General features: G+C 39.8%; 1 protein-coding gene across 16 annotated transcripts in view; it reads left to right on the forward strand.

Moving 5' to 3' along the window:
- Positions 1–25,005, forward strand: part of TTLL5 (tubulin tyrosine ligase like 5) — a 310,515-nt gene that overhangs the window by 110,751 nt on the left and 174,759 nt on the right. For 10 of the 16 annotated variants that reach the window (XR_004343713.1, XM_030319609.2, XM_030319611.1 and 7 more), the window contains 6 exons: positions 2,134–2,280; positions 3,616–3,719; positions 6,576–6,703; positions 9,234–9,317; positions 9,915–10,316; positions 19,747–19,934. Coding sequence is in view for 15 of the 16 variants with exons in the window: in XM_030319609.2 (XP_030175469.1) it covers positions 2,134–2,280; positions 3,616–3,719; positions 6,576–6,703; positions 9,234–9,317; positions 9,915–10,316; positions 19,747–19,934 (1,053 nt within the window). In the remaining variant the exon portion in view is untranslated. Of the gene's footprint in view, positions 1–2,133; positions 2,281–3,615; positions 3,720–6,575; positions 6,704–9,233; positions 9,318–9,914; positions 10,325–19,746; positions 19,935–25,005 lie in introns of those variants that run through there. The other 6 variants (XM_032593418.1, XM_032593420.1, XM_032593422.1 and 3 more) reach the window with 3 other exon arrangements.

The following is a 25,005-nucleotide window of genomic DNA, read 5'->3' on the forward strand; positions in this document are numbered from 1 at the left end:
AGGGGTCACGTTCACTCTGAAAATCAATGCTTTGTCATAGGCCCTCTAAGAATGTACCATCCTCCATGTTAACTTTATCTCTCTACTAGTTAAAATTTTATAAAATTCTGAGATGACTGGAAACAAACTGTGTCATAATTTTTGCTGTGTGTCAGTCATTTGAACATGCCTAGAATTTAATATTCTAGCAAGGTTTGGTTTTCTTTTTGAATTGGAAGGATCAGGAACGTCACGCTCTTTGGTAAGACCAACGCTTATAGAAGAAGCCGTAGCCCTTCTTTGCCTTTTAACCACAGGGATCTGTCACTGCAAAGAGAGCGACTTTTAAGGCTGAGAAGTCTGCATCCTTTGTCCATCTCGGTGGTGACCCTACCATAATGTTCAGTTCTCCACATACAAGAGGCATGTGATATGCCAGGCTTATGAAAACATGATGGATATCCCAGAAAACAACTTGTGAAAGTAAAGTAGCCAATACAACCCAGAGATAAAACCTTGTGCATTGTGAATAATCCTTCGACTGTCAGTGGAAAATGTTAGCTCTCCCCTTTCCAAGTGGAAAATTGAACCTGCCTTTTTGAAAGTCAGTTTGTCTGCTCCACTGTGAAAAAATAATATTTTAATATAACAGCTTAAACCACCCTCTAGTAGAGATAGCAGAGTAGAACCGTACGATCCAACCCTCTGGTTATCCTTTATGCTGGAGGAAATGAGCACCAAAGGACAATGAACGGAAATCAAATGCAAGGGATAAAAAAATAGCTCAGAAGAGAGTAACCGCTGTAAGTGCTGGCTTGGAATTCACACAGGATTTCAATGGGATTTGTTACAAGAATGCTTAGGATCATCACTGCAAAACCTAATACCAGTTCTGTGCGTTCCTGTGTGAAAGTATATCTAGAGAGCAAACCCTAACCCATTCCCTGATGATTGTGGCGGTGGGCTTGTTGATGAGGAAGGTAGGGGTAGAATTGCTCTGTCTGCTCCAGGTGAGGGTTAGAGATTCTTTATCACAGCTCACAGGAGGTGCATTAATAGAAGGTCCCCAAATCTATCATCTTAAGGCAATTTTTTCATGTTGTGGGGGGTGGTGGAGAGGGAAGGAACAATGATCTTTAAGGCCCCTGGTCTCACAAAATGTCCCTTTGAAGCATTTGTGATATTGTGAATGATCTGATTGGTATCTGTTCAGATTTCAAAATCCCTTGCCCCATGCCAAGTGAGATGTGCCCTTTGTCCCCTTTAATGACTTTCCACCGTGCACTACCCCCCAGCCAGCCCCCTTCGTCATGGGGAAGGAAAAAAGAAGCCATCACCTCTCAAGCATAGAGTAGCTGTTCTTTCTTTTTCTTTAGCACTAAACTTTTGAAATTAGTGGTTTCTGTTCTTCATTACCCATGCACTTCTTAGCCTCTTCCTTCTATTCCCTTTCCTCTACTGGAAGCATTGTCTTGAAATCATCTCACAATGGCCGGATCCTGGGCCTTGTCTTGGCCTTGGTCCTTTTCAGCTCCAGCCTCTTGGAAGCTTTTGACATGGGGCTTTTAACCCTCTTGACCTCCATGACACTATTTTCTCCTTGTTTTGTTTTGTTTGTTTGTTTGTTTGTTTGTTTGTTTGTTTGTAAATGTCTGGTGTTTGTACCATGGGGTTTTTTGCTTTCGTTTCTGATTCTTCCTCCTCTTTCCTATGAATATTTCTGTTCTTTCTCTTCCGTCTCACCTTTGATGATTTCATCTGCTCCCATGGTTTTAATTTCCGCTGTCCGTGAAAGCTACTTTCCCTTAAGCTTAAGTTTTCTCTGATCGCCCTGTTAGAAGTGGTATCTACACTTTGAATTATGATAGTACTATTTGCATGTGGGTTGTGATACTTTTGCGGTTACTTCTTTAATACGTAATTTGTATACATGTTTTTTTTGCCTTTCTGATTGCCAGCTTTTTGAGGGGAGAGAATAATTTCTTTTGCTTTGTCTTTCTGTATCCTTACTGTACCTAATGTTTTTGCTCTGGGTCTTTTTTGTTGAAATGTATAGTATACCTCTTCTCGTATCTCTGTTGGGCAAATCCTTCATACCTTATCTTCTGTTGCTTCCCACCATCCCTGCCTTCTTTCCCTCATGACTCTTAATAGGAGCTAGTGGTTCGCTTCCTTAAACGAGCATCAAGTAACCTCCAGCACTCAATGAGGATGGTATTACCCAGTCGACGATTGGCACTTCTGGAACGCAGAAGAATCTTGGCCCACCAACTGGGTGACTTTATTCTTGTGTACAACAAGGTAGGTGGTTCATCTGTTACTTGTGTGTGTTAGATTGCCACGCACTGTTAGCAAAGGCTAGAAGCCACTGTCCACCTGGGTGGAGAGGTCCTTCTCTTTTCTATCATCGTCATCCCTTGTGTGTAACTGTTACAGGGAGCTAGACCTTGCTCCTTAACCCAGCTGATCTGAAAAGCTGCTCATTACTTCTGAAAGCCCAGTGGCCATAGTTAACGCTTATCAAAAGGCAAATTCCCAGGGCGCCTGGTTGACTTAGTTGATTAAGTGCCCAACTCCTGGTTTTGGCTTACTCATGGTCTCACGGTTCATGAGTTTGAGCCCTTCATCAGGCTCTGTGTTGACAGCGTGGTCAGACAGATTCTCTGTCTCCCTCTCTGCCCTCCCCTGTTTGCGCTCTCTCTCTCTCTCTCTCTCCCTCAAAAATAAATAAATAAACATTTTTTTAAAAAAGGCAAATTCCCTTTGAGGGTTGTGTATCTGAGATGAATCACAGGCTATGTGAATTTGCATTGTCATTATGCTTGTAGATAGTGGTAAATAGACGGTTTGAGAGCAAATGAACTGTGGATTTAATAGAATGACGTAATCTTCTTTCCTGAGAGAGTTATACTTTGCTCTTGAGAACATTGTAGACAGTGATATCATTTTACAACCAAGACCAGGAAATATACTATTCAGTTAGAATATTTTACAAAGCATCTGATATCCAAGGGTCTTAGAATGCTTTGGAAATATCAGTATTTGGGAGAAAAATGTATGGTCATTTTGCAAAAGGGAAAACGGAGGCCTGGAAATTTAAGTGATGCTAGTATAGATGTGTGGAATGGTTAGTAGAATAGCAATATAAAAAAATCCTATGGCTGCAATTTACTCCAGATCTGTTGAGAATTTTGGTATGTCTTATATAAGTGAAGAATTTACTCAGTTTGGATGCTGGTATAGGAGTAGGTTCCAAGACCGATCTTTCCTTTCCCTAACTGTAACAAAATGCAGCATCTCTGTGGTCATACCGGTGAAGCTACAAGTGCGAGCACAGATGTTACTAAGCTGCTATGAAAAGTTCTTCCCTGAAGGGGCTTTGTGGGCAGAAAGCAAAAAGATGATAAGGATTTACATTTACTCTGCAACCTTTATTTGGAAATTCCAAAATGTTTTATGAAACAGTGGCAGAGAGTAATATATCAAATTTATAGGTGGCAAAAGTACCTGGAGGGATTATGTCTTTACTGTAAAGACAAATTAACCCAATGGTAATGAAAGCAGATGATGAAGTGTGCATTTATCAGGAGCCAGTTTTATCTTACTGTTTTCCTTTGTGGGTTGGGGACTGGGTAGGAAACAGAACAGATGGCTGAAAAGAAATCAAAGAAGAAACTTGAGGAAGAGGAGGAAGATGGGGTGAATACAGAAAACTTTCAGGAGTTCATCAGACAAGCAAGGTAAAAGATACTCTTTCTTAAGAAAAACTATCTTCTTCTATCTTCCATACTGCCCCATTCAGTTCTCAATATTTCCTTGTTTCTAACGTAGGAATGTGAGTAAAATCCCCCTCAGGATGAAAGAAAGCATTTCATAGGCTTGGCCTCTCCATATCTCAGCCAATCATGTTGTTGTCCTCATGGTTTCAGTTATCAAAACACTGCTGCTAGGTATCTGGGCTGTATTTCTAGACAGCCTTCAAAGTACACACCACTTGAAGTGCTGAGAGAGCCCTTTGGAAAGTTGAAGTCAGAGGCTTCCAGTGTCGACTGAATCTGAATTTATCCCTGACCTACTGATGCCGTGGTGATGACCAAATTTTGCCTATGTTGAGTGGGTTGAGGAATTGGCAGTTTCTCAACACCGTGAGGGTTACACCTAATTTATACAAAATAGAACCAGTCCTCCATGCGTAGATTTGGCTTTGAGGATTGAAAATCTCAGCATTCAGCTCTATCGTGATACAAATCAGTCAGGCCATTTTGTCCATTTACAATATGTTTCCAAAGGAAAAGGTGACAAAACATTTCATTTAAAATTTTGTGAGACTCCTACTGGGGGAACTTTTTCCAAAACAGAAAGTCATACAAAACCACTCAAATAAAGGATAAAACATCTGTGTGACCCTGTTCGTCTTCAGCCATCAAAGTCACTGTGGAGTGAAAAGCAGGAGAAAGTCCATTCTTTGTTGGTTTATAAAGCTAAATCAGGTGGTGGTTTATCAGTCACCAGCACAATCTGATCTGTGTTTAATACCTTGTACAGACCTAAGTATAGCCTCACTATCTTGTGCTTAAACACACAGCAAACAAATCTATCATTTTGTAGGAGTTCAAAACTGTCATGTTATTTTGTTGACATTCTTGAGTCTTGAGTTACATGATTGATAATAAAGTTATAGAAACAAAGCAAGAAACGGTTTCTCACATCAGCATGATAAAAACAGGAAAGAACAAAAATGAGGTTATGTTCAGAAAATGGCTCTACATTTAAAGTTAAAAAATTAGGGGTGCCTGGGTGGCTCAGTCGGTTGAGTGTCCGACTTCAGCTCGGGTCATGATCTCACGGCTCGTGAGTTTGAGCCCCGCATCAGGCTCTGTGCTGACAGGTCAGAGCCTGGAGCCTGCTTCGGGTTCTGTGTCTCCCTCTCTCTCTGCCCCTCCCCCGCTCATGCTCTGTCTGTCTCTCTCTCTTAAAAAAAAATAAAAATAAAACATTCAAAAAAAATTTTAAAAAAAAAGTTAAAAGATTAATGTTTAGTTCCTCTTGGGGAGCTTCAAGATCCCTACAATATAAAAAAAGAAAAGAAAAGCCACCTTTTTTGAAAAGAGACATGTATCCCCCTACCAGGCCTAACTGTTTGCTGGAAATGAATTATATATACTAAAACTAGTGATACAGAGTTAGAGGTAAAATATGCTGGAACATATTTATTACTGTCATCGCACATTAAATGTCGATTGTTGGAAATATGTTCAATCATCAGTTTTTTATTACGTTTGGGGTGGTACATGGATACCTTTGTCAAGGTTGGTAAATCCAGATACCTGCAGGAGTCAGGCAAGGAAACATAAATTATGAAGTGGGCAAAGGGTAAGAGAGGCGATATCAAGCAGTTTGTGTTTTGATCAGCCTTAACCTGCCCCTTCCCCCTCCCCTTCCCGTTCCCCTTTCTGTGAAGGGCCAAAGAAAGCACGTGGACATACAGAGGCATTCGCCCCATTTGTAACCTCAGCGGTAGATCTGTCATAGTTACTGAGGTACTTGCCTTGTGGCCCTTCACTTTCTCCACTTTGAGACCTTGGGGTTTACTCTGAGATTCGTAGAAATGGGTTCCTAGGTTTCTTAGGTCATTACAATGCATTCTGAAGATGGGATATAGGTTCCTTGTGATAATGCTGGAATAGTTTGCCTATTTAAAGACCACTTATCTGGAACATAGCCAGGCTCCAGGAAAAAAAATACAAAGGGCCATTGAGAAGCTGCCACAGGTGTTAAAAATCCGTATCTAATATGTTTACTGGGAGAATCCCGTGGGCCCTCATCAAATTCCTTATACTTTCCATTTTGTGGATGTTCATAAAGGACAGGTAATTTCAATATTTGAAGTGACCTAGAACCATGTACTTCAGTTTCCTTCATGGACTAGATGGTTAGGGAGCTCTTCCATGGTTATGCTGGTAGGTCTTATTTCTGACATAGATAATTAAAATGACAAGCGACTCCTTTAGCGAATACACTTCAGTTATCTGGAAGTGGGGTGGGCAAACCGTGAAGGACCAGATAATATTTCAGACTTTGTGGGATATATGTGGTCATTATAGCAGTCTTCTTTAAAAATATAAAAACCATTTTTAGTGAGGAACCGTACAAAAACAGGTTGCTCCTCGGGTTTGACGCCCCCCCTGTTGTTTGTAGTGTGTAGTTTGTTGACCTCTGATAGAGAACATGGCTGCCATTAGAACCTTCTGTGTTGTAGCTACTGAGTATGTGAAATGCAGCTGGTCTGAGAAGAATTTTTAAATGTACTTACTTTTAATTCATTTAAATTTAAATAGTCCTATATGCCTAGTGGCTACCATATTGGACGGCGCATCTAGAAAATTCACTTTGGAATGAATAAAGCCTTATCATGCTTTAAATTTTTTAGATTGCTTTGTTTGTATTCCTATTTAACCATCTATTAATAGGGAGTTTTCTGCTCATACTTTTTATTTTCCCCTTCTCCAGCTGACTCCATTTCCATAATAAAATCTGGTGGAAAGATTTTCCAGAAGAGCTTCCTGTTCTGACCATACTTTCTCTCCTCATTTCAGTGAGGCTGAACTGGAGGAGGTGTTGACTTTTTATACCCAAAAAAACAAGTCTGCAAGTGTCTTCCTGGGGACTCACTCAAAAAGTTCTAAAAACAGCAACAGTTATTCTGATAGCAGGGCAAAGGGTGGTAAGTATGATGGTTAATTAATGAAAAATAAGAAGAACGAGTGAAAAAATGAGATCTGCAAAGGAGAGCCAAGAATAATGTGCTGCCTAAACCCTGACAGACTCCAAGATGGTGAAATTTTGCAGTGTGGGAATGGGGGGTGAGGAGGCATTGCATTTTTGTCCTCAAAGCGGAAGAGGGACCTGGTCTGATTTTTTTTTTGTTTTCATGAAAATTAACAGCAGAGAGCTTTTCAAGAGAAACTTATAATTGCTAACATTTAGTGAGCGCTCATATTACTATAATCTGTTGGATGTGATCTGACTTTTATTTTCAAAAAACCATATGGAGTGGGTGCTATTTTTCAACTTCTTGACAAATGAGAAAACAGAAGCTGAAAGAGACTGAGTAACTTGCTTAAAGGTACCTTTTACGGTGCAGTGGGACAAGCATTTGAACTTTTGTCTGCCCAGCTGAAAGCTTGTGCTCTTAATCTGTGCTCTTCTGTCTTTCCTAATGGTTATTTCCCACTCTTGTTACACTTTTTGCTTCCTCTAGCTCATCAGCAATGGCATTTGAGATAGAAGGATTTTTTGTCATGTGCGACTGTTCTGTACCTGGTGGGATGTCTGATAACCTTAATCCCATATCCTAAATGCTATTAGCTTTCTTCAGTCACTGTGATAACCCAGAATGTTCCCATCCATTTCTAAAAGAGCTCACTGCTAGGGAATTCCATGATTGGGGATTTTGGAATTAATGTGGACCGAACTATCTAGCTCGTGTCATGTGATAAAGAAAAAAAAATAGCAATGATGTTCTGTTATAAATAAAGCTCTGCACCTTAAAGTAAGATCCATTTAAAATCTAGATGGAAATGTAAGACGAAGGAAATCTATACCAATTCCTGTCAGTGCTAAGCACTAGATTAAAAGACAGAGACTCGTTCCCTGCTGTTAGGACCACCACAGTCTACGGTGGAAATAGCCGGGATAATCGGTCATTTCTAATGTAGAGTGAGTGTTCCCAAAGAAACAGTGTTAATGTTTTAAAAACTATTTTGGTTCAGAGGCTAGTCTGCAAAAGCCTATTTATATTGAGCTCACTGTATAATGGAATGATATTTCTAGAAGTCCCCAGCCCAGCCCTCTTCTTTGAGCTTTCCTAGCTTATCTAAGTTCTAAAGCTAGTTTATTCATCTGTTCTTCATTCCTTCTACACATTTTTCCCGACCACCTGCTGTGTGTCAGACATTGTGATAGTTGCTAGGTGTCTGTCCAGTGATCAGACTGCCATGGTACGTTGACTTCATAAGGTTTATTGTCTAGTGGATGGAGTTGGGTGAGTACATGTAGGAAGAAGGCTGGTGGACGCTTTGAAAAGCTCCTTCTATAACAATATTGAGAAAGGGAGCCTGAAGAGGCCGAGGAGTCCTTGTAATGAGTTGGGGTAGAGAAAAGTGTGTTAACCTGGGGAGCTGAGGGCCTACACTGGCATTCAGTAGTAACTTCTCCCCTGACAGTAGTGGGGAAGCCCTAACAGCATGTTCTCAACGGTGTCTGTTTGTACAAATGGGCCCCTGGAAATTCTGGGGTTCATGTGTTAAGGACTGTCTCTACATAAGATCTGTCCCTATCAAGAATAATGAGAGAGGCAGTAGGAAGGCCTCCATCAAGGAAACAACATGATGACATCTGATAGTATCCAGACTGATTACAAACATGAGCAAACACACGTGTGACAGTGTTACCGCTGCTGGTGGTGATAGGCAGCAAATAATTCATTTGTCCTTATTCTTTCATTCTGAAAGATGATCTGCAAAATGGGCTCTCTTAAGCTTTTATATGAATTAGCCCTTGAGAAAGATTTTGGAATATTTCCCCAAGTATATGGTTAGCCCCAGCTGTCCTGTTTCAAAATTCTGTGGTAGAAAAAAAAAAAAAAGGTTTATTAGAGTAGAGATTTATTTTATTAGAGTGATTTTGTCATTGAACATACTGATCACCCTATCTCAAGTGAGCTCACTCAGCTTGCTCAAGTAAAACCAAGGAGTTTTCTTTAAGATACAGAGCTATTGTAGTTTCCAGGTATCATGCCCACAGATACGGGGGCTGTTCTTTCTGTCTCTTGGTAGTTGCCCTGCTCCCTATGTATGATGACTTCTTTGCTCCAGTGCGTACCGCCAGCCAGCTTGGTTTTTTAGTTTCCCTAGTTTGAATTCCTGGCAGAGGCATCTGACTGCTCATACCTTCCCGGCCCCCTCCGCCTCCCCCCCCCCCCCCCGGAAGGCATGTCCTAGCTTGTTACCATCCATGGATGGCTGCCCTGGGTTTAAGTATCTTTCCCTGGTTTGGTTAGCTGGAGCTTGGGGTTGGGGATGGTTGGGAATCTTTTGGTTGGTTGCCCCCTCAGCAGGACTATGGATGTGGCCGGCTTTGGGAAAGTGTGGCAACATGTGCAGTTTTCCCTGGGATTGATTATTTAGTTGTGTTATATTTCGGAAACACAGTTATATAGAAAGCATTTGATCAGGATTTATTTTCTGTTTCAGATCACCATGAGACAATGGAAGAAGTGAAAATAAAGCAACCCAAACAGCAGCAGGCAACAGAAATTCACTCTGATAAATTATCTCGTGAGTCACTTCAAACCTACATAGATTTGCCGCTCTCTGATCAATCCCTAAAAGAGGAGAAAAAGAGTCGTCAGATAGCTAATGAGGCTAAAGCATGAGGCATTACCCCACAGAAGTTCTTTTGTGCGTTCTTTGTCTTCCATTAGAATGTCCTCGTATTTATTGATAACCTGTTTTCCTTCTGAAGAACTTTTCATTTTCTTAATGTTTAGAAATTCGGAGCACTCCCCCCCTCCCCCCCCCCGCCCCTGAAGGGTGAAAGGCAGAGGGAGAGGAGTTAGCTGTCACTACCAGAAACTTTGTCCTAATGCCCTAGCATGTGCAAAATGCCTGCTCTGGTTGATGGAGGCGGTCTCGACTCCAGCTTTTCAAAAGGACTAAAAATAAACTGTTTCTGTTGCCAGGTTGTCTCGGTAGGCAAAATTCACTAAGTTCATGATGAACACTCATTAAAGTCTCTATCTTTCATGATTTCTGTTTCACACTAAGATTATTTTGATGTTTAAAAATGCTTTATGTTGTATAGAGGTTATGTCAGTTTTTCCTAAAATGATCTGTTTTGTTTTGTTTTGTTTTCTTTTCTTTTTGTTTTAATAGGATTTACCACTTCAGCAGAACAAGAGGCTAAATTAGTCTATACCAATTCTTCCTCTGCTTCTTTCTCTGGTCCTGCTGCTACTCTTCTGCAGAAAATTCCCAATACCCACTTGTCATCTATTGTTACAACCTCTGACCTCTCACCGGGGCCTGGCCATCATTCTTCTTTCTGTCAGATTCCTCCAGCTATCCCCAGCATGTCTCACCAGCCAACAATTGTACTGAGCACAGTCCCTGACATTGCTTCTCCCTTCGTGCATCCTGGGACACAGAACGTACCAAGCCCGGCTGGCCTGCCCCGCTGTCGATCAGGCAGTTACACCATTGGCCCCTTTTCCTCTTTCCAAAGTGCTGCACACATCTATAGCCAGAAACTGTCTCGTCCCTCTTCGGCAAAGGCAGGTGAGTGAGAAAATGAAAGGCAGCGTGCAATGTTAGCTCCTCCCCAGCCCCAATAAGGAAAAACAACAAAAACAAAAACAACGCATTCTCTTCCCTTTGCCTTTCAAAAGAAAGGCAAAGGGACACACACATTGTTCTGATGAGACTGAGGAAGTCTTGCATTTGGTCCAGTAGTGTTCATTCAGTTACAAAATGAAACAGGGCTTCTTTGAGGTGCTGGGGATACAGAGATGGATAAGACTGTTCTATTTCGCAGAAGCTTATAGTCTAGTCAGGAGATTTTCCATCCCAGATCATCAAAGACCTGCAAGCGTGCTATATGCATTCTTTCTGATTCAGATAGTTATTTTTCAGTGTATTAAAATTTTTTTTAACGTTTATTGATTATCGAGAGACAGAGAGAGACAGAGCATGAGCATAGGAGGGGCAGAGAGAGGGGGAGACAGAATTTGAAGCAGGCTCCAGGCTCTGAGCTGTCAGCACAGAGCCCGACGCAGGGCTCAAACTCATGAACTGCCAGATCATGACCTAAGTCAAAGTCGGATGCTTAACCAACTGAGCCACCCAGGCACCCCTTTTCAGTGTATTTAAAGTCAAGTGTGACCGGAATAAAATAACCAAAGAATTCTTAAAATAAAGTATCTAACTCTAAATGAAGTAGGTGGACTCATATTACCAGTCAAGTTTTCCCCCCATTTTTAATAATAGTTTCACTGAGATATAATTCATATACTATAAAATTCACCACTTGAAAGTGTGCAACTCAGTGGTTTTTAGTATATTTACATAGTTGTGCAACCAACACCACTGTCTTGTTTTAGAACATTTTCATTATCCCCAAAGAGATCCCCTACCTATTTGCAGTCTCTGCCCGTTTCCTCCTCCCCCCAGCCCTGGCAACCACTGAACTACTTTCTGTCTCTATGGATTTGCCTATTCTGGGCATTTTATAGAAGTGGAATCGTACAGTTAGTGGTGTTTTGTGAATGGCTTATTTCACTTACAATGTTTTCAGGGTTCATTCACGTTGTAGCATGTATCAATACTAAGTTGCTTTGTAGAAATGTAGGCTGAAGAGTATTCCATCGGGCGGATATACCTTACCTTGTTCATTTATTTATCAGTTGATGGACGTCTGGGTTGTTTTCCCTTATGGGCTATTATGAATATTGCTGCTGTGAACGTTTGTGCACAAGTTTTTGTGTGAACCCATGTTTTCATTTCTCTTGGGTGTATAGTGGAATCACTGGGTCATACAGTGACTTTATGCTTCCTTTTATTGAGGAACTACCAAACTTTTCAAAGTGACTACACTATCTTGCTGCCAACAGTGCAGGAAAGTTCCAATTTCTCCCCCTCCTTGCTATCACTAAAACTATTGTCTGTCTTTTTTGACCCACTATTCTAGTTGGTTTGAAGTAAGTAGTGTCTCATATTTGTGGTTATCATTTGCATTTCCCTAATGACTAATGATGTGATGATGAACATCTTTTCATGGGCCTATGGGCCATCAGTATTCTTTGGATAACTAACTATTCAAATTCTTTGCCCATTTTTGAATTGGGGCATTTGTTTTTTATTGTTATGTTCTTTATATATTCTGGATACAAGTCCTTTGTCAGATACATGGTTTTGAAATATTTTCTCCCATTCTGTTGGTCATCCTTTCATTGTTTTGAAGCACAAAAGTTTTTAATTTTGATGAAGTCTAATACACCTATTTTTCTTTTGTGCTTATGTTTTGGTATCATATCTGAAAAACTATTGCCTAAACTAAGGTCACAAAGTTTTATATGTATGTTTTTTTTCTAAGAATTTTATAGTTTAGACTCTTTCATTTAGGTCTTTTTTCATTTAGGTCTTCTTTAATTTTTGTGTATGATGCAGCATAAGGGTCTAACTGTATTCTTTTGCATATGTATATTCAGTTGTCCCAGCACCGTTTGTTGAAACAGAGTGTTATTTCCCTTTGAATTGCCTTGACATCCTTGTCAAAAGTCATTTAATCGTAAATGTAAGGGTTTCTTTCTGGTGTCTCAGTTCTATTACACTGCTCTATATGTCTGTCTTATGCCAGTACCAGATTGCCTTGTTTATGTAGCATTATAGTCAGTTTTGAAATCAACAAGAGTGATTCTTCCAACTTTGTTGCTTTCTTCCATATTGTTTAGACTATTCTGGATCCCTTGCATTTTCATACGAACTTTAGGATCAGCTTGTCAATTTCTGCAAAAATAAGCAGATGGGATTTGGGTAGGATTGTGTTGAATCTGTAGATTAGTTTGGGAAATACCTTACTATTGGTTAAGTTTTTAAACACTTTAGTAATATCCATGTTAATATGAGTTACAGCTAAGCTATGTTTTGCAAGTAGTCAATTCATATTTCTTAATTAGTATCTGATTTCAAATGAAATGGAAATTGTAATATGCAGCTTGAATCAGAGATTAAATATCTACTTTACTAAGTCATAATTATGAATACATGCACGTATGTGTGTCTGTGCTAATTCTGAGTGGTTATTCTTGTGATTTAATCTTCTAAGATCAATAATAATAGTAATAATAATGTCTGGTTTGAACTGTTTTCTCCCATTTGAGAGAAATTCAGCAAAACTAGTGTCTCCAATACTCTGTATTATCAAAACTTAAAAAAAAAACAAAAAACCTTTTTTTTTTTTTAACACTTTTTACACTTTTCCCAGAGAGGGATAGGGAACAGAAGGAGCTAGTCAGTTCAAAAATATTTTTCAGTTTCTGTTGTGATTTATACTTTGACTCATGGATTGTTTATAAGTATATTGTTTAATTTTCAGATAGTTGGCATTCTCTACTTCTTGTGATTGGCTTTTAGCTTATTTCCACAGTGGTCAGAGAACATTCTGAATGGCTTAAAGTAGTAGTAGACAACAATATAGTAAATGACAATAACAGCCTGGAAGTGATTCGAGTTAAATTTTTCTGTGGTTATTGAATAGTTTGGGAATGAGATTAAGATATTATTTAACTTTAGTCTTTTTAAAGATAAATATACAGTATGAAATTTCAAAGGTCACCACTAAAAGAGTAAAACTATGGAAATTCTAAACCTATGGGAAGAAGAAAAATGGATTGAGCAAGCAGCTTAGAAAAAGCAAGAGAAATGAAACTTAAAAGATGGTAGGGGCGCCTGGGTGGCGCAGTCGGTTAAGCGTCCGACTTCAGCCAGGTCACGATCTCGCGGTCTGTGAGTTCGAGCCCCGCGTCGGGCTCTGGGCTGACGGCTCAGAGCCTGGAGCCTGTTTCCGATTCTGTGTCTCCCTCTCTCTCTCTGCCCCTCCCCCGTTCATGCTCTGTCTCTCTCTGTCCCAAAAATAAATAAAAAACGTTGAAAAAAAAAAATTTAAAATAAAAAAAAAAAAAAGATGGTAAACCAAGTCCCAATATGTCAAGAATCAAATAAATATAAATGGGTTGGACTTGTTAGAAGAGTGTCATATTGAATTTTCTAAAAATCCAACTATATTCTGTTTACCAGAAAGATACACTTAAAGATAAGAAGAACAAGGAATGGTTGAAAGTAAAAGGATGAAGAACAAAATGCCATGTAAATACCAACCAGAAGAAACGTGGTGTAGCTATATTATATATGCTAAAATAGACTTTAAGATAAAAATTTTCTTGGGGCACCTGGGTGTCTCAGTCGGTTAAGCATCTGACTCTTGATTTTGGCTCAGATCATGATCTCATGGTTTGTGAGTTTGAGCCCCATGACGGGCTCTGCACTGACAGCACGGAGCCTGCTTGGGAATCTCCCTCTCCCCTCTTTCTGCCTGTCTCCCAAAAGAAACATTTTATTTTATATTATTTTATTTTTTAAATGTTTATTTTTGAGAGAGAGAAAGAGAGACAGAGCACGAGCAGGGGAGGGGCAGAGAGAGAGGGAGACACAGAATCGGAAGCAGGCTCCAGGCTCTGAGCTGTCAGCACAGAGACTAACGTGGGACTCGAGCTCACAAAATGCGAGTCATGACCTGCGCTGAAGTTAGTCGCTTAACCGACTGAGCCACCAAGGCGCCCTTCAATATAAACATTTTTAAAAAAGATATACAATTTTCTTATAGATACAGAGAGTAGTTACATAAGACAGAAGGCAAAGGTTTATTTAGTTCAGCTGAAAGGCAAAACAGTTCTAAATGCCCTTAATAAAATAACATCTAAATATATTAAAAAGATTGATACATGAGGAATCTACAAATCCCCTTGTCTCAGTGGGAGATTTCCGTGCTTCTATCAGTTACTAATAGACTAAACAGATTTTTTTAAATCAGCATTTGATTTTGAAAAGCATTTAAACAAGTTGATACACTTTATCAATTGATCATACATAGGACTGTGTACCCAATAATTAGAGAAAACACCTTCTAAAGAACATGTAATATATTCATAAAGCCAGTCATGTCCTACATTATAAAATAAGACAAAATTCACAGAGTTGGTATCACAGAGCCACATTCTCTGTCTACATTGCCGTTAAATTGAATGGTGACAACAAAAAGATACAATATATAACAAATCCTCAAATTTAAGAGTCAAACACCAGGTATTGCATGGAAGTGTTGAATCAATATATTGTATACCTGAACTGGGGTTTAGTTAACTGGAGTTAACATAAAAACTTAAAAAAAAAAATTAAAAGTGTCGAAGAAGAAATCATAGTGGAGGTAAATGTAAAAGTATTAGAACTGAATGGTAATCAGAAAATTGTGTGTCCATATTTTTGGAGGGCAACGAAAGGCAGTATTTAGAGGGAAATTTACTGCCTTAAAACTTATGTTTGAAAAGAAGAAAGGCTGAAAATTAATGTGCTAAATATTTAATTTTAGACATTATAAAGACAACATCATAAATCTAAATAAAAAATAATAAAGATAAGGGCAAAAATCACAGAATTCAGAAATAAAGCACAGTAGAGAATATCGAAGCCAAAAGTCCTTTGAAACCTTAAGAAGATGGACAGACTTCTGGTGAGATTGATAAAGAAAAGAGAGAAGACATGGGTAAATAATATAAGGAATGGAAAAACGACAGAATGTACATATATTGCATTGGTGACAAAAAGAATACTGTTTTATTCCAATAAAATTGAAAACATACAAAATGGACAAACACAAAGATGTAACTTATGTAAAATTGACTAAAAAATGAAGAAAGCCTCAACAGCCAAGTATCAAGATAATTGAAACAATAGTTAAAAAAAATTCTCACAAAGAAAATTTGAGGCCCAGGTAATTTCATAAGTAAGTTCTAATAATCTTTCAAGGGGCAGATAATTCCAGTCTTCAGCTCTTCTCGAGAATGAGAAAAGAAACAGTCATCCTCAGTTCATTCTGTATGCCTAGTTTAACCTTAATAACAAAAACCAGTTGGGGATGGGGGGGAAATTGTAGACAAGCTTCATTTATGAACATACATGCAAAAATTCTAATCAAAATGTAAGCTAGCCAAATCCAGCAACATACGAAAGAGACAGGACACCATAAACAAGCTTAGCCAAGGAACAACAGGAAAATCTAAGAACCGCAGTAGAAAATCTATAAATGACATTTGCATCAACAAATTAAAGGAGGAGAACCATATTCATCTTAGTAGATGCAGAAAAATAATTTGATAAAATTCTCCACTCATTTGTGATAAAACTCTCAGCATACTAGGAAGAGAAGAAAACTCTCTTGAGCTGAAAAAGGCTATCTGCCAAAACTCTACAAGAGGTATCAGTGTAGGGGTGCATGGGTGGCTCAGTCGGTTGAGCATCTGACTCTTAGTTTCAGCTAGGATCATGATCCCAGGGTTGTGGGATCAAGCCCCACATCGGGCTTTGCGCTGAGCATGGAGCCTGCTTGGGATTCTCTTTCTCCCTCTGCTCTGCTCATGTGTGCACTCGTAAAAAAAAAAAAAAAAAAAAAAAAAAAAGTATAAGCGTAAATGGGGAAATGTTGAAAGAATTCTTTTTAATGTTAAGAGCCATAAAAGGATGCCCACCAACATTGCTTCTATTTAATGGTTTACCAGAACCAGCATAGTAAGATAAGGAAAAGAAATTAAAAGCATAAGGATCAAAAGGAGGAAATAAAGTTTGTTTATTTGCAAACTAGTCTATGTCTACATAGGAAGTGGAAAATAATCAACAGATACATTTTAGAAATAATTATTTTAGCAGTATGATGGCTATAAGACCAATATTAAAAATCAATAGCTTTATCTATATATTAGCAACAAAGAGCTAGAAAGCATGTTTTTGAGGGGTGCCTGGGTGGCTCAGTCAGTTGAGACTCTGACTCTTGATTTCAGCCCAGGTCACGATCCCAGGGTTGTGGGATCGACCTCTGCGTTGGGGTTTTGCACTGAGTGTAGAGCCTGCTTAAGATTCTCATTCATTCTCTCCCTCTCTCTCTCCCTTTCCCTCTCCCTCTCTCCCCATCTCTCCCTCTCTCCCTTTCCCTTCTCCCACTCTCTAAAGGAAAATTTTTTAAAAAAGCAAATCTTTTTGTATTGTGGTTAAATGTATATATAATTTACTATTTTAACTATTTTTTTATATTTTTTAAATGTTTATTTATTTTTGAGACCGAGAGAGAGAGAGAGAGAGAGAGAGAGAGAGTACGAGCAGGGGAGGGGCAGAGAGAGAGGGAGACACAGAATCCGAAATAGGCTCCAGGCTCTGAGCTGTCAGCACAGAGCCCAAAATGGGGCTTGAACTCATGAACCATGAGATCATGACCTGAGCCAAAGACAGACACTTAACGGACTGAGCCACCCAGGCGCCCTCCCTTTTGACTATTTTTAAGTATACGTTTCAGTGGCATTAAATACATTCACATTGTTGTGTAATTGTCACCACCAAGACAACAATACATTTAGGGATACATTTCGGAAAGAAAGGAAATTTCGTAAGGCTTTTTGTGAGACATTAGAGAAAACCTAAATAAAATAGATTAAATAGACTATGTGCATGGATGGAAAGAGTCAGTATCATAAATGTTTTCATTCTCATCAGATTGGTTCCTAGATTCAATACAATTCCAACCCAAACCTCAACAGGTGTGTTGGTATACTTGACAAGCCCATTCTCAACGGCAAGAATAGAGAGAACCTATGAAGGAAGAAAAATAAGGTGGAGGAACACCTTATTATGACTTATATAAAGGTCTGATAATTAAAACAGTGTAGTACTGGCAAAGGTATAGGCAGATGGACTAACGGAACAGAGTAGGAAGTTAGCGACAGTCACACAGATAGATGGAACTTTGATACATGACCAAGATGGCCTTGTACATAGGGGAAAGGGAGGAGTTTCTCAATATGTGGTGCTGGGATAATTGGTTAATAATACAGGAAAAAAATGAAATTAGGTCACTGAGTCATACTATGTGTAAAATCAATTTCAGATGCAAAACTTAAAACTTCTAGGACAAAATAAAGGAGACCATCTTTAAGATCGTATGATACAAAACAAGTGAAAACATAAACAAAACTCCCATAAATTAATAAGAAATAGAGAGCCCAAATGGAAAAATGATCAGTGGGATCAGAAAAGAGGTAACACATGCTTGGCATCATTATCAATCAGTGAATGTAAGTGGAGACTACAGTGAGAGATTTTTCACCCCCTTGGAAGCGGGAAGAATTAAGATATTTCATAATACTAAGTGTCGGAGGGGATGTGGATCAATAGGAACTCTCATATTTTGTTTGTGGGAATGTAAAAAATGCCACTTTGGCATGATCACATAAGTTTGGAAATGTACATACTCTGTGATTCAACAATCCCATTCTTAGGCATATGCATAAAAGAGGTTCTTCCACATGTGCACCAGGAAATGTTTTCAAGAGTGATCATCGCTGCATTGATAATAGCAAATAGCAAATAATAGCAATAAGCTTGAAATAACCAAAATACCCATTGATGGGAAATAGAAAAAGAAGTTGTGGTGTGTTTGCAAAATGGATTGCCAAGCAGCAGATAAGTTAAGGAATGTTAGCTATACCTTGCAAAGATGAATCTTGAAAGTATGGTATTGAATGACAAGAGCAAATCCTAGGAAACTATGATAGCAAGATACCACTTTCGTAGAGCACAAAACCAAGCAAAATTATCTAGTATTTTATTTAAGTATGCATACACAAACCCCACAAATACATAATTAGAGATACTTCTAAAAAGGAAGGGAATGAATGGTAAGGGGAGGGAGGTAAGGGATGTCTCAAGGGAGCCCAGGCTTGTTGCACATTAATTGGTAATGTAGTTTTGAGTTGGATAGTAAGTTCACAGCATTCATTATAGTATTCTTTATAACAACACATCTGTTATAAATAATATTTTCTATATCTCACAATAAAGTCAACATGGAAAAGTTACAGATTTTGTAAAGCAGATTGTGTATACCAAGTGATCCCAGTTATATAAGGACAGAAAGGAAACACATTATAGTGTTTCTACTTTCCTGGGTTTAAAATTTTTTCCGGTGAGATGTGTGACTTCCATCATAGAGAAAATATGAACCTTGATTTTATGTTAAATGATTTCTTTTTACCAGAATTTCAGTGCCCCCAGATAATAGAACTCTGTGATATTACAGTTGGAAAAAGAGCATTTAAATCTGAAAGGAAAATGAGTCACTTGAAATTCTAAGAGTATTGCTGTTTTTTTTTTTTTTAAATATTTTTTTTTCAACGTTTATTTATTTTTGGGACAGAGAGAGACAGAGCATGAACGGGGGAGGGGCAGAGAGAGAGGGAGACACAGAATCGGAAACAGGCTCCAGGCTCTGAGCCATCAGCCCAGAGCCCGACGCGGGGCTCGAACTCACGGACCTTGAGATCGTGACCTGGCTGAAGTCGGACGCTTAACCGACTGCGCCACCCAGGCGCCCCGAGTATTGCTGTTTTTATATCTAAATACACTGTTTTGCTTTTTTCTGTTTTCCCTTTTGAGCTTGGTAAGAAGGACTGTGGCTAATTTGGCAGTAGCTGTTACAGACAACCGACCAGAAGAGTCACATAACAAGAAATAATGAGTTTTAAAACTACATTTTTTATTCATTATGATTAGTAAATTCTAGGAGTGGTTGTTCCCCACTGCCCGTGATGAAATCTTGTGTGTGTGAAGCTTTCATAATAAACAAAAACATAGTTAATAAATGCTTGTAACAACTTGGCGGTAAGAAGAGTTTCTTGCGCATGGTAAGGATTTAGTTTTATTCGTGTGAGCATTCAAAGATAGTTTATTGCTCTTTAAGTTGTCAAGATCCTTGGGATTCAGTCAAGTATCTGTTGGCTGACATTTATTTGTCATCACCCTCAGTTTTTCAGGGCTTTTGTCCGAAGTGGATAAAAACTTCTCTCTCTCTCTCTCTCTTTTTTTTTTTTTTTTTTTTTTTTTTTTTTTTTTGCAGGGTCATGCCATCCAAACAAGCTGCATTTGGGAGTGGCTAAAACACAAAAAGAGGGAGAAGATGATTCTCCATCCAGCAAACGGTACAACCCAAGTATGGTTACGGCCGAGCTCCAGCGGCTGGCTGAGAAGCAGGCGGCCAGGCAGTATTCCCCATCCACCCACATCAGTCTCCTCACCCAGCAGGTACGGACAGTTGGGGAACCGGAGAGCTCTTTGGTTCCGAGGATTGTATCAACAACAGGGCGCTCTGTCCTTCCCTGTCTTTGCTCGTCTCCCATATGCTGATGCCTGTTGAAGGAGGATGCGTTGGTGTGAGCTGAAGAGTGAAAGTGTTCTCTTCATCTGTAAAGAAAATAAGCTTCTGTTACAGGTATTCCACAGTTAAGTCTGCTGCTAGCTCTGATGTCCTCATTTCATGGATAAACAGACTTGAACGTTCAGCTGTCAAATACACATTTAAAGGATCTTTAAAAATAACTTCTTTCTTTGGTATGATTTTCCAGTGAGTTCTAGTCTTGTAAATCTTTTTACCAGAATGCCGTAACATTACCTTTTACTTTTTTTCTTTCTTTTTTTTTTTTTTTCCAACTGTACCACCTTTCATCTCATGATCTCAGGACGTGTTCTGGGCACTGGTTAATAAAGTATTCCAGCACACCTTTAGCCAACACATATCATTCGCCCCATTTTACAGATGGGGGAAACTGAGGCTGGAAGAAGTGATATAATCAAGATCATTCAGAAAGCCGAATAGATGGAAGTAGATACCAGAATTTTGACCTTAAGCTATATGTATGATAATAAGCTTATAACACAATAAAGTTAGATGAAACTTTCACAGGAACTTTGGGATTGTTTTTGCCCTCCTCGCTGATCATTCCCATGGTATTTAACCAGAAGTGGAAGCCATATCTTCCCCCTTTCCTTAATGCAAAACGGTATCAAAGTCCTCCAAAGAAATTATTATGATTTAACTCCACGGTAATATTTTGCTATCTCTCTGTTGCATCCGAGTCTTAATTAGTGGCAACTCTGTAATGATAATCAAGTCTGGAACAAAGTGAAGCTGAAAATTACTTCCACCACATGTTAAAAGTAGGCAACACACTGCTCCCTGGTGGCGCCCTGTTTCTCTGTATAAAATTGAGAACCAAAATTAAAGGTCAGGTTTGGCTTTGCTTCAGCCTCATCCCAGTGTGTGAGGCTGTACTGAATTTTCTTTTAAAAATCCCTATTAGTTTGAAGGGATCAGATGAGGAGGGCTGATTTGAAATAGGAACACAGGATCCTACAGGGGCAGTGCGGAGACTTGACGGGCTGGCGAGTTAGATTTTAGTGTTGGAGCACTGGGAAGAGGGACTAGAATGTCATGACCATGGTCGAATGGGAAGGAACTTTGAAACGTGAAGTGGCTATGAGGAAGGGAGAGGGCCAATGATCTGCTACACGTTTTTTCACCAGGTCATTGACAAGAGTGTATGTTTCTGGTTTATAAATGAGCAGCTAGAAGCACCAAGGCATTAGGAAATTTTCTTTGCAGTCACAGTAAGAAACATAGCCAATATTCGTGTTTACATATTTTCAACTTCTGTCATTTGGTAAGCTACGAAGCTTGCAAAATGGCAAGATTCTGATCCTGTGGACTCCAGGGTGATTGTATCCTAATTGGAAACTCATTTCCTTCAGTCCATCTTTCTTATCTAAGGAGAACTTCAGTGCCAGTGAATTCAAAGTCCATCAGACTCCTATTCGTAGGAATCTGAACTTGCCATTAGATGTCAGTCTTAACTTTTAAAGTCTGGTAAGAGGGTAGTTGGTGCTTGGTACAGTACTGAGGGAGGGGCCGTAGTATGTAATAAGCAGGGTAGGGTGGTAGAAAGCGAACTAGACTAGCCATCTGAAGATCTGTCTTCTGCCACTGACTAGCTGTGTGACCTCGGACAGTTGACTCAGCTTCTCTCAACCTCAGGGTCTTTATTTGTTGGGGAAAATGCAACAGGGTCCTGAGGATAGTATGCAAAAACTTCTTTGTAAAGTCTAAATGCCATGTATTTGGGAAATACTGGTATTTCAGCCATAAAAGGCTTCAAGTAATAAATTACTTAAAAAAAATTTTTTTTAATGTTTATTTTTGAAAGAGAGAGAGACAGACAGACATACAGAGCATGAGCCGGGGAGGGGCAGAGAGAGAGACAGAGACATAGAATCTGAAGCAGGCTCCAGGCTCTGAGCTGTCAGCACAGAGCCCGACGTGGGGCTTGAACTCACAAGCTGTGAGATCATGACCTAAGTAGAAGTCGCATGCTTAACCGACTGAGCCACCCAGGCGCCCCAAGAATAAATGATTTTTAATTTGATTTCAAAAAGTTAAGTTTTTGGATAAAATGTACTGTTGCCAAAATGAACTTTGTTATTGAAAAGCTCAATTATGTTATCTGGCTCCTTCCCCTCAGAGAAAGCAATTCCTTAATTTGGAATTTGGAAAATTCTTTTATTCTTCTTCTAGTAAATAATAACTTATTAGAGTGGCTTCGTATGGGCCCTGGCTCTTGTGTTTACTGGGGGGCGGGGGGGGCGGTGCAGACCCAAAGTGGGGGCAGCTCTGCCCTTCTCTCTCAACTTGGACCATGAAACCTTCAACGCTGTTTCAGCAGAAGCAGCTTTGTGTTCGGTAATCACTGTAAGTGCTTTTTACCTGTGATTGTTTCCAATTCCTATTTTGTGTTTGTGTTTTTTTTTTCTTTTTTTCTTTTTTCTTTCTTTTTTTATCCAGTAGGATTAATACTTTCTTAATATTTTCTGATTGTTTTGTTTTGTCTTTACTAATTTTCTTCCTTCTGCTTTTTCTAGCTTTATTTCCTCCCAATTTCTTGAGTTGGGTACTTATTTTCATTCCCTCTTGTTTGTCACTATATTGAAAGCTATGAATTTTCCTCCCAAGTGTCACTTTCATTATTTCCCATAAGCTGATGTATGTTTACCTTGCTCTTTTGGGTAAGGTATTAAGAGACCTACTACTAAATAAGGAACACCGATGTTAAATTATTTGTGTTTTGGAAGATGAGTATAAAAAATTGAAATCCTTGGGTCCATTTTTGAAAAATCATTTTATTTTGTCTGTAATTTCAACTACCTAGTCCATTAAAGCTTTTAGTGGCATTCTTCATAAAACTTTTAATTCAAATGTGGTTTTTTAAATTTATTCATTCAAAAACATTTTATTAAGCTGTTAGGAATGTTCCGGACTTTGGTACTAAGCCACAGGGATGATATAAGACATAGTCCTTGGCATGAAATAACTCACAATCTGGTAGGGGTGACAGCCACATAAACACATGAGAGTTCTAGCATGGAAAATGCACAACAGAGATATTTCTAGGGAATAAACAGTACGACCGAAAGAGGTGACACCTAACCCAGCCTGTGTATGGGAGTGAGAAGGCCAGAGCAGCCTTCTTGGAAGAGATTGTGTTGAAACTGAATCTTAAAGGTGGACATGTGGGTGGAAGAAGAAGGGTGAGGACAGGTTTCAGAACACAAGCTAGCGTGCATGCATGTATATATGCACGCATGCATGCATGTATGTATGTTTGTATGTATGCATGCATGCATGTATGTATGTATGTATGTATGTATGTATGTATGTATGTATAACAGCAGGCTGGTTAGTGGTATTGGACGATAGGGAATCAGCAGAGAGCAGCTAGGATGGAAGCTGGAAGAGAAGACAAGGGCTGATTTAAAGGAGAGCTTTCTCTGTGAAGGAACTTCTCTATATCTCACAGGTGACGGGCCATAGAGACCCAGTCGGCTTTGCCTTTCAGCTGAACCACTCGGGTAGCTGGAGGAGGGCAGATCGGAGGGCGGGGCAGCATCACCCCTTTTCCTTCCTGCTCACTGGTGACCACGCCGAGGAAAAGTGAGCTAGCCAAAAGTAGAGAAGCAAAGTACTCCGACAACCCCAGAATTTGATCATAAAACTCTGCAGCACCAAGGATTTACATCAGAGGCTAAATTCTTATGGATTTGCATGGCTAGAAACAGAACCTTATTTATTAGCTTGTAACAACTTTCACTACCTCTGTTATGATTTAACTTTATTTATAGCCAGGAACACCTAAGAACCTCAGACTTTTCCTTGCCCCACGAAGTGGCCACAGTAGCCACTTCAGAATGCTTGCCAGCATGTGTATGCTTTCAATATTCTGGAAAGAGATAACGTGTCCTTAGCGTATGGTTATTCAGCAAGTACCTTACGCATCTGAGCAGAGAGCAGGTCAAATTTAGTTCCTTCCCTTGACATCTGAGAGGCTGATTATCTTTGGGGGACGGGATTCTTTAGAAGCCAGAGTGTACATCCCTGAAAGCAGGGTTTTCTAGGAGCATCTTTCACCTGCTGGGGGGTGGGGAGCGCTGCGGTAGCTGACAGGGCGCTGGAGGAGATCTTGAGTCTCCCTTTCTCACCTCACTCAGTGCTGGGAGACGTGTGCGTTAGCCCTGCAGCACTCTGCGCCCACGTTGCCCTTTGTGGTTGGGGCTGTTCGTGAGCAGAAGAATGTGGCGAAGGAGCCCGGCTCTGTGGTGAGGAGTGGGAGGCTGCGACTCAGAGGGAGCACTGGCCCTCTCTGTGCGGGCGAGTGTGAGATTTCAGGACCAGCTATCATTAGGAGCAGCTCCAGCTCCTCCAGCCTGGGAGTTTAATCAAAGGAATAAGAGCAGACCACCCAGGCGAGGGCTCCAGGGCGAACGAATGTGCTGTGTCAGTCTCTGTTCCCCAGCCAGCCGGTGCCCGGGATGTGGCCAGGCCTCCTGGAAATGTGCTGACAGATACATAGGAGGGAGGAGACACTTTCTGCTTCTCACATTTTTCATGAAGATGGAGAGTGGAAAAGAAAACCATTCCGTTTCTTTCATTTTTTGCTCCTGACCCTGATACTTTTCTAGAGCAGTTCTGGAGAAGGGTGTATGCCGAGGTGTGGAATGTTTGGTTTCCACTGGCTACTCGTTCCTCTCAGTCACTCATGTATCAAGGAATTCTCTATCATTTCTTCTGCTTCAGCAGCTGCCACAGTAGACCTTGAGTGAATCTTAATTTCAAAATTTCCAATTTGAAGGTGAAATCGGCAGAGAGAGAGCTAAATTTCTGAAATGATGACGAATGTTCTCCAGAACCGAGGCGGATGGCACCCAGTTTATCACAAGGTTGGGCGCTGGGCACTGGGCACTCTCCCCCTGCCTCCTTAGCGTGCCTGGA

Source organism: Lynx canadensis, chromosome B3 (assembly GCF_007474595.2).
Source record: "Lynx canadensis isolate LIC74 chromosome B3, mLynCan4.pri.v2, whole genome shotgun sequence".
Lineage (NCBI taxonomy): Eukaryota > Metazoa > Chordata > Mammalia > Carnivora > Felidae > Lynx > Lynx canadensis.